Source organism: Solea senegalensis, linkage group LG6 (assembly GCF_019176455.1).
Source record: "Solea senegalensis isolate Sse05_10M linkage group LG6, IFAPA_SoseM_1, whole genome shotgun sequence".
In the NCBI taxonomy this organism is placed as follows: domain Eukaryota; kingdom Metazoa; phylum Chordata; class Actinopteri; order Pleuronectiformes; family Soleidae; genus Solea; species Solea senegalensis.
The window spans coordinates 14,398,467-14,418,267 of record NC_058026.1 but is presented as its reverse complement, the minus strand read 5'-3'; the positions used below and the strand labels follow the sequence as shown (position 1 = coordinate 14,418,267).

The window sequence follows — 19,801 nt, the reverse complement described above, 5'->3', positions numbered from 1 at the left end:
TACTAACTCAACTGAGCTGTCAAACTCTGAGTTTTTGGTTTCAGAACAGCTGATCAGCATTAGTTCAATCAACTCCGAGTATGTTCACCGAGTTAAGCGTGTGTGTTGGGAATGAAAAAAGCCATCAATGGAGCTCTGATACTACGATTCACCATGGCAACTGGTAAACAAAGAGCACAGCCTCCATTTTAATCCAGTTGAGCAGAAACATTAACGCATGCCAGTGACCATGACATTTATCTTCAAAAACAGGATTGAGGAGTCAATAAATTAACACTATTACAGTGTAATCCACTCTTTCATTATTTAACAGACTTCATTAATTGATGATAAATGCTGCAGTCCTACCATGTTACATTTGATTTACATTACATTTATTCAGCTGTATCCGAAAAAAACAGAGTTTCCCTCATCTCAGGGTTAACCAAGTCAGAGTTTTCAGTAAACCTGCTTTCTGAAACAGGCCCCAGAAGAGCAACAGGCATAAATATAAACAAGCTTCATGGCTAAGCATCCAGTTTAACGAGTTCATCCTCTTGCTAAAGTATACCTAAAAAAAATTCACTGTCAAATAAAGGCAACAAACCAGCAGAGATTAATTGGAAAAGTTGGTAGTTTATTGGTCATAAGAGAAGAGTGAACATTTATTTATTCAGAATCCGGCTCCACCAGTTGACTGTTCACTAATGTAGATATCGTCCAGGAATTTCCTGATGTCTCTTTCTGACCGTGGTGGACTGCTGGATTGAGGCCGCTGAAAGACAGACACGCACAGAGGTGAGAAGAGTGAAACATTTTCACTTGGAAACAGTTTGGTGGCTTAACATTAAAAAAAAAGAGCAGAAAGCCTGAACGTCTAGAAGCAAATAATGAGGAAAAGCCAAAGAACAAGATTTTTGATGCATACTCAGCCAGCATTCCAAGTATTTAAAAATGTTTAAGGCACACAAATTGCTACTAGTTAAAAAAAAGAAAGAAAAAGATTTGTAATTCTTCCAAACCTGACATTTGCCAGTTTGACCTTCTCAAATGACAATTTTCCATTTAAGTAATACAAGGATTATGAACCAAATTGTCATTAGTGCAAAATAAATATGAATGACATCTTTGGCTCTGTTAAATTACAAAAGACATTTTAGTTTACACTGCCCAGTTCTAAAACCTCAAACATCAAATGTAAAACCAAAAACTTGAACTTGCAGACACCTCTGGAGACAAGATAACAGAAAAAACATGCATTTTAAGAGAATGAACACCAAGAATATAGAAAGTAGAGGGCGTTGTCTAACCTGCAGATGACACTTTTAGTGTCCCGCATCCACTACTGTTCCCTTCTCAGACACATAAATACCATCCAAAAACTTTCTGATATCCTTGTTTTTGACTGTGGTGGCCTGCTGGATCAGAGCAGCTGCAACACAGAAGTGTGGGTGATGAGTAGCACATCAAATAGGAATCACAAACATCACAGAGGAGGGTGGAGGGCAGAAATGGACAGGCAGTACAGTCAAGAGGAACAAGGTGACATTTAAAAATCTATAGTTGGAGTAAATGGTTTGTAATCTGTTTGTAAAAATCTGACTGATAGATTAAAAATAAACTGTGCTATGTATGTTCACCAGCGCTATTTCTTTTAAAATGAAGACAATGATGGTGCCATGTGTTGACATTACTCAAGTTTATATTTCTTATTCTGCAGTTCAGGGTGTCCTCCCAGTGGGGCTGTGGTGATTTTATTCATTCAGATTAAGTATTTTAACGTTTGAGCTTCCTATGTTGGTTTACTATATTTTTCCAAATTACTGAAGACCAAGTAGGAATAAACTTTAAATTAGCTTTACAGATGAGATACCAGGGCTTCACAAATCACATGCTAGCATCAGTGATCCATAAGTACATCTCTTATCTAGTAAGTTAATTTGTTTGGTATGATTGTTTTACTGAACCTTGTGAGAAAATAAAGTTATGTTACAGTGCCGTGTGTGTGAAGAGTTAACTGAGAAAAATGCGCTTACCGGAGTTCGACACCAGCTCAATGTTGTTGCCCTCAAGCACCAGCTCGTCCTTCTGGGCAGGTGATGTTGAACAGACCACACCTGAGAGCGTGATGGGAGAAATTATTCAGTATGTGACATTAGAGGGGAATCAAACTACTGTGATTGTTAGACTAAAACAAGACTTCAATGTAAGCCAACTGACAGTAATATCAATTTTCTCAAAGTCAGAATAAAATGCACCAGATAACGCAATTTCAAGCTAATGCTGCATGAATTCCTTCCATTCAGACCAGAGTCCGATTCAAGCTGGCCAGGGCGATCTGAACGTGTCCCTGTTCCCATTCCCAGCATAAAATTGGAAATCGAAAAGGCCAATTCAAAGAAAAACAAGACAACTGGTTTTGGAAGAGAACTGTGGTGAAATAGAGGCTGGTACATTTTGGACTGATTTTATATATTTCTTTCGATATGAACAATGCCCCTCCCAAAGCTTTGCAGTTGTGGAAGAGGACAAGGTCCTCAGACATACAACCATTTGTATACCAAAAGCTGCACTCCTGCACTAGAACCTCCAACCTTCAATAAATATTTTCTCCCCACTAGTGCTGTCAGAACTGCCCATTCACCAGCACACATACTAAGGAAATGAAGCTGATTAACAATGAATATTTTTCACAAAAATACTTCCATATCAGGATCAGATTCAGACGCTAACCTGAGCTCCAAACCCCCACAGCACTGAACGGCAAGAATAAATATACACAAGTACAAGTAAATAAATTACGTGTTGTATAAAAAAGTGTTGTAATTTTTTTTAAAGGGATATATTTCCGATTCCTGGTTAAATTCATAATTCACAGAATATTATTTCTCATTCACTGAAACTCAGTCAACTCTGAGAAAGAAAATACAATCTACCACATTTAAGCAAACCTTTCACAAAATTGAGTGCATTACAAAAATGTCCTACTTTGAACTGAATAGAAAAAAAGCATAATAATTCATATAATAGAGTTGTGGCATTAAAATTCCTGTCAGACTGTACAGTGGAAGTGCATAACTTCTATATTATACTACTGTATGAACCACAGTGGTCAAAGATGTGACCAAAAGTTAAAAACGCACTAAACAGATCTGCTCTTATAAAATTTAATTTTAAAGATATTAAAGATGTGATCTCATCAAAACTATGTCACCAAGACTCACCAGCTCTCATTCGGACACGGCGAATGTACTTCTCTCCCAGGAAGTTTCTGATCTCAACCAGAGTGCCACTCTCCTGGATGACGACGTTGATGGGGAAATGGGCGTACACTGAACGCATTTTATACCTGAAACCCTGCGGTCAAACAGAAGGGGGGAAAGGGCCAGTGAGCATGTGGATTTACAGCTGCAAAGCATCAAAATTACTAGGTACAACAGTTATATCAGGAATAAACAAGGGTTTCTTTCAACAGTTTGACTGTGGTCAGTCAGTAACTGGAATCTCACCAAAGTGACTCCCTTGATCATGTTCTGGACGTGGCTGCAGATGGTGCGGACTGTAGCCAGCTCCTTCCTGTTTCCCCACCATTTATCCACACGAAGCTGAGGACGACAGATGATGCTTCTCATTACTTGTGAACAGGTGATGATACAATTAATGAGGTAGCTCTTTAACAGCAAAGGCTGCAAACAATTCCAATGAGTTAATCACCAGTTAAGAAACAGAAAGGTAAATATGCTGTACTATTAGGTGTGAATCACTTAGAATCTCATGACTCAATTCAATTTCAATTCCTTTGGTCATTATTTGATAAACTATTTCCAATTCCAAAAGTTTTTTGATTCAGTACACAGAGCTATTAATTTTAAGGTCTACTCTGCTTCTGGGGGCTAAGAAAATGTCTCTTATGAATCCAGTTAGAAAATCAAGTTTACTTAAAATACAATGCATCCTCCAGGAAATCCAAGAAATAATTTACATGTATTTAAACCACACATACTTGGAACAATAGCAATCATAAATCAGACGCTTTTGTATTTTACTGTGCTGTGTTTTCATGTGGACAGCTCGTAAGTCCACACTTAAACGTGTCCAGTAGTGACAGATCAACATTCATTGTGCACCTTTTTAATACCTTTTACCACAGGTTATTTCGTTAGAATTTGTATTTTTGAGCATCACTTCAAATATTTTGAGGATCTAGCTACAGTAACCAAATTCACTAAGGACTTAGGCTTCCCATCTTTTTGCTTGTGCTTTTACCTTCTTCTGTTTCTTGCCGAGCAGACAGAGCTCCAGGTTGATGTGGTTGAACTCTCTGGTCAGTTTGCCTCGGGGTCCCTTGACTATCACTGTCCGCCCCTTCAACCTCACCTCGACTGCAGGAAGAAAACACAATCGTCAGTGTTCAGTCCACATTCATGGTTTTGCCTTCCTCGAACCAGGCAAATTTGAATACTTTCCCTAAGGGGATTAATAAAAAACTAACCAACTTAACTTAAATTGTGCCATTATTTGTCAGTAAACCAATTTATCTACATGGGTTGATTCAACAACTGAGTGTATTCACATCAGTGGTGTGACTTTGAAAAACAGGTGTAGGAAAAACAGATGGGCATCATTTTCTTTTCTGAATAATCAGCCAAGAAATCAACACAAGACTCCATCTCACAAGAAATAACACTGGAATATACTTCAATGGTCTGTGCTGAAATCGAGGTCAGATTGAATGCAGTGAAAATGTGCGAATGACTACTTCATGGTCCAGTTTTGACTTTGTTGTTGTTTGATTGAGACTAAAAGTTAACATTTGAAAACCAATGTGAGCAGCCAAAGGATTCTGACCGAGATGCGTCAGTAGCAAGCTGATTTAATTCGCATTTCCAGATGTGATTCACATAAATGTGAAATACGTAGGTTTATCACTGTCCTAACGGAAAAAGCATGAGTATACACAACACATGTCTGAAGTCTGAACAAGTTCCACGATTTACAGTTATTTAAAAAAAATAAAAGGTCTCGGGAAGCAACCTTGCAGTCTGCAGACACCAACTTTGATGTATGAATGACTTACCATTGTCGGGGATGTCGACAGTCTGACTGCTGAGAATGGTCTTCATTCTATGGAAACAGACAAACTCGGTGTCAACTTCAGCATCTGGAATCTTTGTCAAATTAGTGTAGATTACTATTCAGAGCTGGAGTACAACGTTGCAAACCAAACTTAACAGCCACATAAAAACATGTTGACTGTCAAACTCCATACAGCCACACAGAGCTATAAACTAGCACTGGCGCTAATGCTAAAGTGAAGCTACCTCCACCGGGCTAGCGTTTCACGTGTGTTTTACTCCAGTTAGACTTCTTCGATTTAATTAACGAACAGCAGTAACAACCTGACTGAAAATCACATGTTCCAAATAATAACGTTCCACTCGCTGCGGCCCTCAGCATCGTCAGGCCTGAACTCAAGACAGCCGTAAAAACTACTAATATATCTCCTCACAAACCTGTAGTCGAGCCTAAATACAACCTGTGCTGTGATACACAACACTATTCTGTGTGTGATTATTTAAAATCTACACCGAAATGTGTTTAATAGACTTAGATGGAGTTAGATGGAACCAAGGGAACATTTTTCGCTTATTCTCACCTCGCCGGTAGCAGAGGAAAGGAAGAAGGAAGTACGTCACGATGCTGTTGTAGAGCACGTACGTGCCGTCATCAGACATAAAGAGGCGATCGCCGATCTCATTCGCTTTCGTTTGTCTTCTTCTTCTGATGGTAACTATCAGAGCACGAGCACCACCAACTGGTGAATTATTCAATTACAGACTCGATACATGTATCTCTCTTTTTATTATTATTATTATTATTATTATTATTATTATTATTATCATATGTTAGAAAAAAACGTTGGGTAGACATAAAAAAGATGACATTTAACCTATCAAAGTAGAACAGCCATAACACAGGCAGCAGACTAGATTATTTATTATCTTTATCTTTGCTGTCTTTGCTGCTGTGACAATGTAAGTTTCCCCACTGCAGGACTAATAAAGGACTATCTTATCTTAAACAGGACCACAAAAACAGAAAGGGGTGTCACTCCAAATAATTCAAAGCTCTATAATATTCCGGTTTTCCTGTTCTTTTATGAGTTTCAGAGATTTGTAAAACAAGGACAGCTCTCTGTTGAAAACCATCAGTATAGTTACAGTAGTTAGAACAGTTTCTGATCAATACTATCAATATTGTGCTCTCGGTGAAATGGGTGAGAGAGAGCAAACAATGGGCTCCAGACAGTTGTGCACGTCACACTAAAAGGGACCATTGTGTGGACAGGTGAAGAATATGGTCCCTCGCAGAAGGGACTGTTATTCAATACAAAGTTTGTGGAGATCTCATGAGAGTTAAATGTTATTGAATACTTTGAATTTCTTTGTATTTTGGAGATAGCTGTAGTTTTGGAATGTTACTTTGGATTTTCTTTGATTGACAGAAGATATGCAAGGCTGAATTCTTGTGGAATTCCATAAACCATGGGTAGTACATTTAATATCTGATGCCACACAAAACCTAATAAAGCATCAAAGTCTATAGTTTTTGGCTAATGGTTGACATATTCAAGACAGAGGGTTACAGTCCTTAAAATGATGGCATGTTTGAGAGTCAAAGAAATGTATACTGAAAAAATATTAATCTGTAATTTTTTTTAACGTTTTTTGTCCTGTAATGACTTCAGAGGGTAGTAAATTAAACCGATCCACGAGGTTTAAGGACGAGTTGGACATTTTATGGATGTATCTATGTCAAGCCGTTTTAACATTTAATCGAACCACACTCCTATCCATAATTACATTATAGATATCTGCAATAACATTCTGACTAGTAGAAATTGTATATAGAGATATCTAAATCTTTATTTCTCCTAGTCAAAATTCAATTCAAGATATCTTTTATCTTTAAATCCTTAAAAGGTATACGTGGCCGTTTTAACATTTAATAGCTAGACCGGATATATATTACAGATCCAGTCTAGCTATTAAATGTTAAAACGGCTTGCCATATGTGTCTGCCTTTCACGAATCACTACTCATGCAAGTTAATATTATGTAATTTCATTAATTTAACAGGTTGTTTTTAAGTTTCGAAAAAAGGCGCTTTGATGTGTAAACTGTAATAACGGTTGGCATCCTTGGCGGAGCATTATTACTGCCAACATCCGGTTTTGCTTGTATTTACTGCTTCCATGATCCGGTTAATGTAGCCCCAGACCAAAGCAACAGATAGACGAGAGCTGTTGCTAAATGACAAGTCGCCTGTCGAACAAAGTCATGGCGTTGCTTAAACAAAGTTGCTGCGTCGCGGGGCGATTCTCCACACGTCACCTGCGACTGAGTCCCAGGTGCTTCCCACATGTAAGTGTGTCCGTGGTCGCTCGACGTTGTGGGCGATGTGTTCACGGTAAACGCCGACGCCGAAGCCTGTGTGTTACGGGCCTGAAAGTACAAGTCACAGTCGTGTGTTTTGTAACTACTGGAGTGAATGTAATGCTGTTTACCTCCTGAAAATCTCTGTATTGTCGTCGCAATTCAGTTTTTCTAGTTAATATGACGTCACAGGCATCCGTAATTCCTGATTTACTAGTCAGGATGACGTCAGTTATATCATTCATGTGTATGGCGATATATGTTAATTGAAGACATCTATATTGTCCTGAATTAAGTTTCAGATAGTCAGATATCTGCATACCACAGTCGCTCACATGTTGACTATTATTGTGTCAGAAAGACAGTTGTACTTGAACTAAACACCAGTCCTGCCTCTGTAGATTTACACCACCAGTCAATCAACTGTGGCCAAATCATCCACTGTCCAAACTGAGATGAAGAAGGAGCTGCTGAGTGATGAGGGGCCTGATCTGCAAGACTTTATCTCAGGAGACCTTTCTGATAAAAGCAAGTGGACAGAATACAGAGGCAACCTGAAGAGACAGAAGGGAGAGAGGTGAGATAGATCACATGTTTGCTTGTGGGTTAGGGTTAGCCGCTATCTGTGAGCGGCATAACTCAAACAGTTGAGGTCAGATTTTGATTAAATTGTCTGGGAATGTAAGTTATGTCCCAAGGAAAGACATGACTTTGGTCGTGATCCATATAACAACTAGTATAGCCTTGCAAGATGAGGGAGCTCATTAACAGTGTGGGAAAACTGAGCTGCCTTGGTGGAGGTTTGGAGTGCTTTCTCTAGTTAGACACTAAATCAAGTGCACCGAGCAGGAGCACAGATATAAAAACTACATGCAGTACATAAAGTAGAAAGAACACTGGAGCCACTAGTAAGAGACAGTAATTGTTTTCATGATGTGTTCATGGTCCATCCATCTGACTGAGCTATGACTTTAGTTGTTTCCTTTTTTCCACCCTGAAGTTGGCATTCTCATATGTTTATTTTATCTCCACACATGTTTACTTTTGTTTCCCACAAAAGCAGTTTTTTTTTTTTCATCGTCTTACACCTACTTGCTTGGAGACGAGATGATGACTTTTCTGCTCTTGTGTCATGTCAGACTCCGACTTCCTCCATGGCTGAAGACAGAAATTCCCATTGGAAAGAACTACAACAGGCTGAAGAACACACTGAGAGACCTCAACCTGCACACAGTAAGTCTCATGTCTGTGAGTGAAAAAATGTCTTCGTGAGTAACACATCTGCTCTTTTTTTTTTCAACTAATGGTGTGCACAAACATATTGAGACGTTTCAAAATGTCACTTTGAAGCAGGTGATTTACATTAGCAGAACATGGATTCTTACCTCTGATATGGACATATTTATCTTGACATTACAAGAATTCAAAAGCATGAGTCTTTTATTTTACAAATTATCCACATATCAATAATCTGATCCCTGATGAGACATTACAAAGTCTTGAATGTATGTATATACCATTTGTTATAACTTGAGATTTTTATGTAAAAATGTAAGCTGATATTCTTATTATAGACAAGTTAACATTTTATAAAACATCTGGCTATTGTAATTGTTTTGTGTCTTTTAGTTGTCAGGAACCTTATAGTTTATTGTCCATTTCTTTACTGCAGTAACTGATTTGCATCATCTGTTATATTTACAAATGTCTTAAATTCAATTTAGTTAACATCCTGTGGTAACAAAACATCCCGTGAAGACATGTGTCTGTCTCCCTGTCTGTTTTCTCAGGTGTGTGAGGAGGCCAGGTGTCCAAACATTGGGGAATGCTGGGGAGGAGGGGAGCACGCCACGGCTACAGCCACCATCATGGTCAGTCTCCTGGCACACTGTGGCTCTTTATGTGAAGTTGACTGAACCAAAAATTATAGAAAAATAAGTCAGAACTTTGATATCCCTCCCTGTATGTCTAGTACAGGCATAATTGACCGTACAAGCTTATATTTATAAAAAAATACTAATTATTATTTTTAAAAAAGTATAGCACATTGAAGATGAAATAAAATCATAATCCATACATTTATTAGCGTGGAAGCATAACAGCTACGCCAGTCGGCAATTGTCCCCTTAGTCTAGTTTTCAACATTTCCACAGGGATTATATCCTAAGGCTTTAAAATGCTCAGCAAATCATTCTGTATCCAGAGAAGGTCCTTTACCTTAGTCCCCATATATAAATACTTCTGCTTATTTCTCTGTATATAGCTGATGGGAGACACGTGCACTCGCGGATGCAGGTTCTGCTCGATTAAGACGGCCCGTCGACCTCCACCTCTGGACCCAGACGAGCCCTTCCACACAGCCAAAGCCATCGCTGCGTGGGGCCTGGACTACGTGGTTCTCACCTCAGTTGACAGAGATGGTAACTGCCTCCTTCTCCATTGTATCTGTCTGGTTTCTGTAAAAAATGACCCATAAATCAATTTAAGGAGGTTTACAAACTACTTTTTTGTGCAGACATTGCTGATGGTGGAGCAGAGCACTTTGCTAAGACAGTCACTAACCTGAAGGAACGGTAAATCTCCCTCCACTTTTGAACTCACTTGATGTTTGTATCACCATATTTGTGAAAATGAATAATTAAACACCTTTTTGTTGCCATCATTCAGAAACCGTGAGATCCTGGTCGAATGTCTGACCCCCGATTTTCGTGGTGACCTGGCAGCAGTGGAGAAAATTGCCCTGTCGGGGTTAGATGTGTACGCTCATAATGTGGAGACCGTACGCGAGCTACAAAGGTACTTAGAGTTTCTGTATTTTACCAGCTTGCAGGTCTCAAATCTTGTCCTATATGCAGTACATACACACGTTAAACTGTGATCCAGTAAATGAGAGTGAAAACAGCTTTTTAGCATCAAAGGCTGCTCATACATCAGATCAAACATCATACAAGAAGAAGCAAAACTCTTCTTATAGAAATACAAAGTTGTCATATTGGTCATAGCTCTGCCAGAAAAGGGGTAGACGGTGGCACAGCAGGAAAATGGTGGTTCACATTTTTACCAGCAGGTGGTGCATATGAGCTATTTCCCGGTTTGTATAATATGAAAGTATTTGTTGCTTTAATGAAAACAACACATTTGCCCTGTTAAGATCTGTGCATCCTCAGTGATTTGGACTGACTGTTGTGATGTTTTTAATATGTACAGATGTTTCTGCTGTTAGGGTTAGAGAGAACAAATGAGAGGAGCTTGAGTGAATCAAAGCTCCATGTGCCACTGTAACAAGAAATAAGTATTCACATCAGAAAACTATGGCGATCAGAGTTAATATTGTTGAAAGAAAAGAAGAAAGAAACTGTGAAACTACTATTGGTCAGTTGACGTCAGCTCATTAGGTGGTATCTAATCTGTCCTGTGGACGGATTGACTTCATGTGGTGTAGGAATGTGGCCACATGCTTCCTAAAGTGAGGATGCATTCAGGACACATTTGTGAGAGGTTAGACCTGTTTTCAGAGTGCTCTGGACATGGTTGGATCCCGCAGGACAAATGTTATTTATTGAAAAGATTTGCTGAATTTGCTTTGCATGTTTACTCTGCGTTTTATACTTTTTCCTGAACATTTACTTCTTTTTTTTTTACTTCCCATCTGTTTCCAGGTATGTGCGTGACCCCAGAGCAAACTTTGACCAGTCTCTGAGTGTCCTGAAACACGCTAAGAAGGTCACGCCCACAGTGCTCACCAAGACGTCCATCATGTTGGGACTGGGGGAGACTGAACAACAGATACTCAACACTTTAACTGGTGTGGTGAACACTCACTAAGCATACAAATAATCTGTAAATAATCTGACATAAACAATTTAGTGATGGAACTTTTGTACTACTGTGGTTGCAGAGCTGCGAGAGGCAAATGTGGACTGTATAACACTCGGGCAGTACATGCAGCCCACGAAACGCCACCTAAAGGTAAACACTTCATACTCTGTGTGGGATTGCTGATTGAGCATGTCAGCAGGAAGAAGCGCATTTTGTAAAATGATGATGTGTATGTGTGTGTCTGAGTGCAGGTGGAAGAATACGTCACTCCAGAAAGGTTTGCACACTGGGAGAAAGTTGGGAATGATTTGGGCTTTGTTTACACAGCCAGTGGACCACTGGTGCGATCCTCCTACAAAGCAGGTGAGAAACTTGTAATAGCACACATTCTAGTACTATGCATTTGACATTGTTAGCTAGATGAGTATTACAGTAGCCTAAAGGGTCAATAAATGTAAAAAAAAAATAAAAATTCTTCAAGTAGACTTTGCAGATTACTGAGTGTCTTACTCAGGTTTTAGGTTTCTCCACATTGTAATGAATTTGAATATAATTGGGTTTATTTGAAAATGAGGGGAAAAAGTAATTGTGGATAATCCAGAGACATTCAAACTGTTTTTCTGTCATTGAAAGTTGTTCATTATAACAGTACTTGACATTTGAGATTTCAGGGATTGTCATAGTAATAAGTAGATCTCGTTTAGAGAGAGGAAGTGACTAAAACCAGCTGCACCATAATCAGGAAAACTGATGAAATCAGATGATTGGAAAAGTAATTGAGCTAATTTATCAGATTTAAGAGAACTAACAGATTTAGGAGCAATACACTGAGGTGTGATAAGACTATTTTGCATATGAATGAAGAGAAGCCAAGCACATTGAAATTTTTCCCTGAACTAATTTCCCTAATCTTGTCTTTAATTTTTAATTATATTGAAAACATTTTCAAGTTATTTACTATTTTGAAGTGGGGCTGTGGGAAGGGAAGGAACACAACAAGACGTGTTTCCCCCTAATGTAAGAGTTTATTACCCCTTTATATCTATATAAAAGGTATAAACATTTCAATACACTATTACCAGGAGGGGGATAATGTAAAAATGAAAATGAGGAAATTATTTTAAAAAGAATACTTTTTTTTGTACAGGCGAGTTCTTCCTGAAGAAACTTCTGAAGGAAAGAAAAGCAGAAGTCACTGAATCGGAATGATAAGCAGCAAACCAACAGCTCCTGTAGTCTGCACTGCACATTATTTTTTTACCACCTCCCTACAGTTACAATATCAGCTCCGCTGGTTTGCAGTACAACAATTTACTGATGTGACCCACAACACAGGAAGCCTTTTTCTTAACGACTGGTAAGAACATCTGCACTCATTGTTCTTCAATAAACACCTGGGACAATCCAGAGTACAGTTTAGGAAGAGAACAAAGAGAACAAAGAGCAGTAAGAAGCCTGTAGACATGTAGAGGGTCCACATCAATCTGACAGGGGGAAAATACAAGTGGTTAACAGCTGTAATTATCCACGTCTGCATCTAAATCACATCAACCGTCAGCTCCTTTCCCTTGGGGGCTCAGGGCTTGAGGTAGTGAACCACTGACCTTTAACATCAACCTCTGTTTACGAGGACTTCAATGTCCTCCGTTTCAGGAATGATGATTTAATTAAGCAAATGCTTTGTTTGCAGGAGATGTTCAATGGCAAAGTCTGTCTGCCAACGATTGTATTTTTAAAGTTGTTTTTTTACAGCTACACTCAGTAGCTGTGTCTAAAGATATATCACAACATGTTTGTTTTAATGATATGGTATCTGGCTAGACAAAATAATAATTTATAAATGTGCTGTATATTTAAAGAGTTAAAACTCAATATTTTTTCCCCTTCTTAAGAATACACAACTGGCACAAATTAAGAACACACCTCACATTTTATTGCATTGGCCCCAACAGCTGCTGAGACATACTGATAAAAGCATAGTAAAATGATTCATACAAATGTGTTTTTAAAAAAATAGTATAAAAATCGTAATATTTGATTATACAGTAAATGCCATTAGAAGATCGTCTAATAGTGTTTCTTTGAAAACAATGAAATGTTTGATTTATAAATGCTGTTCACATGAAATTAATGGTTGCGTTTGGAATGATTTACTGCTGATCAGTCACCGACAGAAAGGTTTCAACAACCTTGTCCTACTCACTGCAAGGAGCAGTTAGTCACACTGTTTAGCTTTTTGATTAGCAGATGTACACTGACATCAGAGAGATGCACAGTTACACCAACCAGAGTGAATGTCCTAGAGAAAAGTGTGTGTGTGTGTATCTGAGATGAGGGGGTGAGGCAAGTTTTAAACTTTGTTTTTCTTGACGGGAGGTTCGATGGCACCTGTCGCGCTGTAGGGGATTCTTGTTGCCGACACCTTCTTACCGATGGTCTCGATCTGCACAGAGGAAAATAAATCTGTCAGCTGACTTTCCCTCTTATTTACAACCATTGCATGTTTGTTCATTTTGATTAACAGGTGTGTGAGGAGATTAGGCAAATTGGACACTCTAAATTGACCGTAGGTGTGAGTGTGAGAGTAGATGGTTGTTTGGCCCTGCGATGGACTGGTCGACCTGTCAATCGCCCTATGTCAGCTGAGATTGGCACAGCACCCCCCCGCGACTCTCGTGGAGGATAAAGTGGTAGAAGATGGATGGTGTGTGAGGTGTGTTTTATGTCTGCTCACCTGGAAGCCAATGCTCTGGAGCTGAGGATGGAGATGGTCCAGCACCCTGCGACCATCAAATAGAAAAGCTGGCTTCAGCATCTTCTTGAAGATCTTCTCATAGTCCAGTTCCTATAGTTGAATTAAAAGGGTTTGCAGGTCAGATACACAGATTTCTTAAAGTTGGTAGGGCAGTTTATAAAGATGGGCAGGTTCATTCTGACCTTAAACATGTCCCATTCAGTGCAGATGACCAGTGCATGTGCACTCTGGCAGGCGTCATATGGGTCTGTGGTTACAGTCACCAGCTCCTTCACTAAAAATGTAAATTCAAAAAAACATCAGATCACATAGCTTCTACAAAATCAGTTATAAGCAGAGTGTCTGATCCTGCATTTTAATAAGGCTCTTACATTTCAGGGGAACTGGGTTTTTCAGGTGTTTCCCATGTTATATATCGTTTACACACACACATATATATATATTGCTCCAAAAAAACAGGGAATCACACAGAAAACTGATGATTTCAGCTTAAAAAAAACTTTACTGATACAACTTGAATAATTCTTTGACAACAAAATGTCAGTCAGTATCAAAGTCTCCAACCTGTTGAGGGCTGGCTTCAAAAATCAAAAATAAGTTAATAATTTACAGAACAAGTCTTCTCTATGGGTAATTTATTTTATTTATTCATTTATTTAGTTATGATTATTCTGTCATGGTCTCTCATTTGGTTTATAAAACCAACAATAGTGACATTCTAAACACTGACTTTACCATGACAACAAAATGGCAATATATTGTACAACTTTTTTAGCTTAAAAATGAAGACAGATGTATTGGTCAACCAATCACCTCTGTTTGCAATACTTACCGAAAATGGCTGTCCTCTCACTCCAACAGGTGTTTGGCAAACCCTTATTTTTCATGTTTTCATATTGTGGCAGTTATTTTTTATCTTGTTCTCCCAAAAGACCCAAAACAAAGTGTTGCTGGCTGTGGAGATGTTCCTGAAAGTGTCTTCTCACTTCCGTCTCTAAAGTGTCTGCAGTATTTTATGTATTTTATGTTTTTACACAAGAGAGTTTAACACACACAAACGCACACACATACCTCTTTCCGGGTTTTCCTCTGAGATGTTGGGCTGGGAGAGGTCATACATGATTTGTTCTTTCAGGACTTTTGGGTCGTAGATGAACAGCTTGGCTCCTTCATCCAGCAGATATTTAGAGATGTAGATACTGGACGACTCTCTGGTTATGGAAATAGACACATTCTAGTTTGTCATGGACCACAGTTCACCAAAAGTTGTACGTAACAACTTTTCATGCAAACAATGACAGGTCTATAATTATACACTAAAGATGAAAGCAAACAGTCAAATGTGACTCACCTAGTGTCACCTGTGTCCTTTTTGAAGGAAAAGCCGAGGAGTGCAATCTTTTTGCCAGTGACAGTGTTGAAGAGGCAGTCAATAATCCTGCAGGCAAACCGCCGCCTCTGGTACTCATTCATGTCAATCACCTGAGGAAAAACACATCGATATTGAAAAGAGCGACCTCAAGAACACAGATTCACAGAGAAAAAACAAGTAAAAAATAAGGTGCAAGGCTTCATAATTCTAACCTGCTGCCAGTAAGTGGCCACCTCAGGCAGGTTCAGGGCCTCACACAGATACACCAGATTAAGCACATCCTTCTGGAAACAGCTTCCACCAAAACCTGGCCACAGTGTTACAGAGGTGAGAGATGAAGTGCAACAATTTCCTCACACAGACACTTCTGTTATACATCTGTTCTGGCCGCGTCTCTTACCGACGCTGGCTTTGAGAAACTTGCTGCCTATTCTCTGGTCCATGCCAATGGCTTTGGCAACCTCCTCCACATCAGCTCCAGTGGCCTCACACAGAGCACTGATACTGTTGATGCTGCTGATTCGCTGTGCAAGGAATGCATTGGCGGCCTATGCACACACACAATGGGTTTTAGATTAATAAATAAATTTCATTAAAAGACATGCAACAATAAGACAAGATATTGTTTTACAAAAAAAAAAGGAACCACACGATGAGTCACTTAGTTGTGGAGTTTTGGTAATTTTTCAAAGACAGAACAAGCCATTTGTGCAATAAAAAACTATGGCAGGTGTTACTGCTGTTATTTTGTTTAATAAACAAAATTATCATTAATTGCAGCCATCTGCATGTCTGATAGTGAGCTGAATATCTAAACTTAATCTATAGTTTTGTTGATAGGATTACACAATCTTAATCCATTATCTTGGTATTTGAGAAATTCCAGTGAGCATATATATATATATATATATATATATATATATATATATATATATATATATTATCAGCGAAGAGATTCTTTCGAAAAAAAAAAAGTCAATGAACTCACACGCAGTACATTTACATCCACAGTTTAATCGAGCTAAGGGCAACTTGCAGAATCTGAGTAAACATGCAGAGGAGAAAATCGATTTATTGGCCGTGTAAGATGGATCATCATGCATCGTACCTGCAGTACATGTTAATTGTGATAGTTAGAGGTTAAATGGAACATGGCTCTTGTGGTTGCTGTGTTGTCTGAAGAAAGACGCCACCACCAAATGATTTTAGGCAACAGTACTGAAGTTTATACGTCGTCTCCTTCTACTTGCAGGTGAAAGACTAGGTAGGAAATTTTGGTGCATGCGCAGAACTCTAAGTCTGAGTAATTAGACTCTGAATCGCATTATACAGCTATGTTAGTCTGACTAAGACTAGCTTAATTTTAGTCGGACTAACGTGTTTACATGACATTATTATGTAAACACAACAAATTATTATCTTAGTCTGACTAAAATCGGACTTTTAACATGCATGCAAACTACAGTAACTGACTAATTGCGAGCTGCAGCCTAACACTCACCAGTTTGGAAAGCTCAGACGACCATGTGTTGGTGGTGATGACTCTTTCTTTGGGAACCCAGTGTTCATAGACGGCACACAGCTCTTTGATTGCTCTTTGACCTTCAGGAGTTTCGTCACCACCTATCAAGACGCGGTCAGGCTCCTTCAGATCTCGCACAGCAGTTCCTTCTGCGAGGAACTCTGGATTGGACAACACCTAAAGCAGCAACGTGACTTCAGAAACGTGCAGTGACAGATGTGAGAGTTGTGTTGGTGTCATTATACAGACCTGTAGGTTAAGGCTGGGTTTGGTGTTGGCATCAAAGATACGACGAATACTTTCAGCAGCTCGAACTGGGACTGTACTCTTCTCTGTGACAATCTTGTAGCCATCGGACACTTCGACAATTCGCCGAGCACACGCCTCGATGAACTTGAGGTCAGCTGCACGACCCTTTCCCATCCCATAGGTCTTGGTGGGAGTATTAACCTGTGGTGCAAGTACAACCATAATGTGTTAGAAATGACATGATGATTTCTATCTGTAGCCATTTAAACCACAGAAAGAGTGTTTGTATGTGTTGTCAGGGGGAACAAATGAACTCACAGAGATAAAGACGAGGTCTGCTTCCTTGATGGCTGAGTCGATGTCTGTAGAGAAAAACAAATTTCTCCCTCTGCATGATTCAACCACTTCTTTCAAACCAGGCTGAAGTTGGAGGAAGTGGAAAAATGAGACAAAGAGGGTGTGTTAGTGAATGAGTTAAAAAAACATATGGTTTTGCTTATGTACACATAAGTTCATAGTGACTTTTCATCAACTGCCCTTTTCTCTAGTTACTCATGATGACGCAATACTGCATAGTCATGGTTGACACAGAGGAGTTACAAGTATGGGACTCATTCAAGTTTCTTTTTGGGCCCATGGCGATTGAGCAATCGTGTACAAAACACAGGCTTTGTCTGGCAAAGACGTTTTTCACATTTTTCAACACTCTCACAATTAATAGATCTCAAATGTAAGATAAGACTATAGGAAAGAAAAGACATAATCCACTCCCCTGTTAAAGTTTTACAGAGAGGTCACACACCTCATACCTCTGACACAGTTTTGTAGAGAAAAGCGTTTATACAAAACCTCATATATGGGCAGAGTGTCCGAGTTCCAGGCCTTGATGCGGGATTCGTTGACATCCACAACAGTTACGGTGATCTCTGGACACATCTGGGCGATCACACTGCATGTTGGGCCTCCTACATATCCAGCACCAATGCAACAAATCTTTTTTATCTGAAACATCTGGGGAAGTAAAGACAGGACAACCAAATCCAAACATTAGAAACATACAATGCAGATCAGCTCCAAATAAAATCCTTTTCCATCCATAAGAAGTTACATTAAACTAGGGCTGCAACCAATTCACACAGATTAATTATTTCTCCAATCAACAGGCAACTTCTTTTGTCTAAAACCAAAGAAAAAAATTAAAATATTAACATTAGGAAAAACAGTTCTTAAATTTAAAGTTTGCCATGATGTGCATAGGAGACTAATTAATACCTACAATAAATTTAATGCTGATTTTGGTTGAATCAATTTATCAAACATACACAATTTGGTTTTATTTTTGCTTGTAACAGCTGTGTTACCATTTTGAATTGTTCAGTTCAACTACTCAAATCAATCACCCAGTCTGATACTTCAAAATATTTGCTGTGATCGTTAACTTTTGATTTATGACTATGTGCGACCTATCTCCTATTCCACTGCTGACTTTATATATTTGACTAATTACCATATTAGCAGATTTATTATTCTTATCCATGTGCTGCACTGTACAGGACATTTCCCACTCATCCAAGTGGCAGTGACTTAGACACAATTAGTGTTAGTGATTAGTGATAATGCAATCTACAGCTCTGCAATAAATCATCCCTGTCCGAAGGTCAAGTAGGTCTGCATATAAAATTATTGATTAATCTGCCAGTTGTTTTCTTAAGTAATCATGGTCCATAAAATGTCAGAAAGTGGTGAAAACTCCACAATAATAACGGTTTACTCCACAAACTAAAATTCATAAATTCAGTTAATTACTCAATTCAAAGTAGTTGTCGGTTGATTTAAAGATTAATGAATTGTTGCAGCAGATTTTATTAAGCTGTAATAAGAGGAACATCTATAAAATAACAGTTTAACAGCACCAGCATCCTAAATGCCACAAAAATAAATCACCTATGTAATTTAACAGGTTTATACGAGAGTGACCTTTATTATGAAATAAACAAAGATATAGCAGAAAAAGTGATTTTGTTTTTCGATGGTTTTAGCTCCGGTGCTGGTGACGATCAACATTCGCACCGCTACAGCCTGGTCGAGGATAAAAGAGTCTTTCTTTCACGGCAACTCAGCCACGTCTAAGGATGAAAAAATGTCCCTCTGTCCCGTTTGCTTTTCAGCATCTTAACATAAGCGGAAGAACACAGCGAATGCCGCTACTACATCCACACACACGAGCATTACTCAGCGAGTAAAGGTACTTGATTTTTTATATATTTTCTTTCTAGTTGAGGTGAAATAACTCCACACGGTACAGAGATGAATGGTCGTCTGTGTAGCTGTCTTAGCCTCTCCGCATTAAGTAACGTTACATTACCTTTGCCAACTCGACAGTCAAGTCCGTAGCTGTGAGGAGAACGCAGAATGAAGTCGCTCCTTGTTCCTCGCTGAGTCAAACGCTGAGTCCGGAGCTGTTGATTTCACTCAACTACAATTCTGTGTGAACCAACCGCTGACTACTCCCACAACTTTTCAGTCGGTACCACCTTCACCTCCGCTGAGAGGAGGAGGAGGAGGAACAACATGGGAACAACCCAAGAATCCAAGTAGGTCTAGCTGCAGAGGCAGCAGCCACGTTCACCGGCAGTACTTCCGCTATGATATTTTCAAAATAAAGTCTT

General features: G+C 39.0%; 3 protein-coding genes across 3 annotated transcripts; 1 reads left to right on the top strand and 2 right to left on the bottom strand.

The window, feature by feature from the left end:
• Positions 1 to 595: 595 nt before the first annotated feature.
• On the bottom strand, positions 596 to 5,658 carry rpl9 (ribosomal protein L9). Its single transcript, XM_044027911.1, has 8 exons — positions 5,636 to 5,658; positions 5,057 to 5,103; positions 4,246 to 4,361; positions 3,489 to 3,584; positions 3,204 to 3,336; positions 2,016 to 2,096; positions 1,290 to 1,411; positions 596 to 754 (listed from the first exon to the last, which is right to left on the bottom strand). Exons 2-7 carry the CDS (start codon positions 5,100 to 5,102, stop codon positions 1,305 to 1,307), a joined length of 579 nt encoding a protein of 192 aa, XP_043883846.1. The 5' UTR covers position 5,103; positions 5,636 to 5,658; the 3' UTR covers positions 596 to 754; positions 1,290 to 1,304.
• Positions 5,659 to 7,247: 1,589 nt separating this feature from the next.
• lias (lipoic acid synthetase) lies at positions 7,248 to 13,361 on the top strand. The gene is made up of 11 exons (XM_044027910.1): positions 7,248 to 7,403; positions 7,817 to 7,992; positions 8,555 to 8,648; positions 9,206 to 9,286; positions 9,679 to 9,835; positions 9,931 to 9,988; positions 10,083 to 10,211; positions 11,075 to 11,220; positions 11,314 to 11,384; positions 11,486 to 11,597; positions 12,382 to 13,361. Exons 1-11 carry the CDS (start codon positions 7,293 to 7,295, stop codon positions 12,441 to 12,443), a joined length of 1,197 nt encoding a protein of 398 aa, XP_043883845.1. The 5' UTR covers positions 7,248 to 7,292; the 3' UTR covers positions 12,444 to 13,361.
• On the bottom strand, positions 13,146 to 19,780 carry ugdh (UDP-glucose 6-dehydrogenase). Its single transcript, XM_044027909.1, has 12 exons — positions 19,498 to 19,780; positions 17,982 to 18,143; positions 17,451 to 17,552; positions 17,133 to 17,333; positions 16,863 to 17,060; positions 15,762 to 15,909; positions 15,574 to 15,668; positions 15,341 to 15,471; positions 15,061 to 15,200; positions 14,172 to 14,263; positions 13,969 to 14,079; positions 13,146 to 13,677 (listed from the first exon to the last, which is right to left on the bottom strand). The coding sequence occupies exons 2-12, from the start codon at positions 18,141 to 18,143 to the stop codon at positions 13,585 to 13,587; spliced, it is 1,473 nt and encodes a 490-aa protein (XP_043883844.1). The 5' UTR covers positions 19,498 to 19,780; the 3' UTR covers positions 13,146 to 13,584.
• Between the last annotated feature and the right edge of the window lie 21 nt (positions 19,781 to 19,801).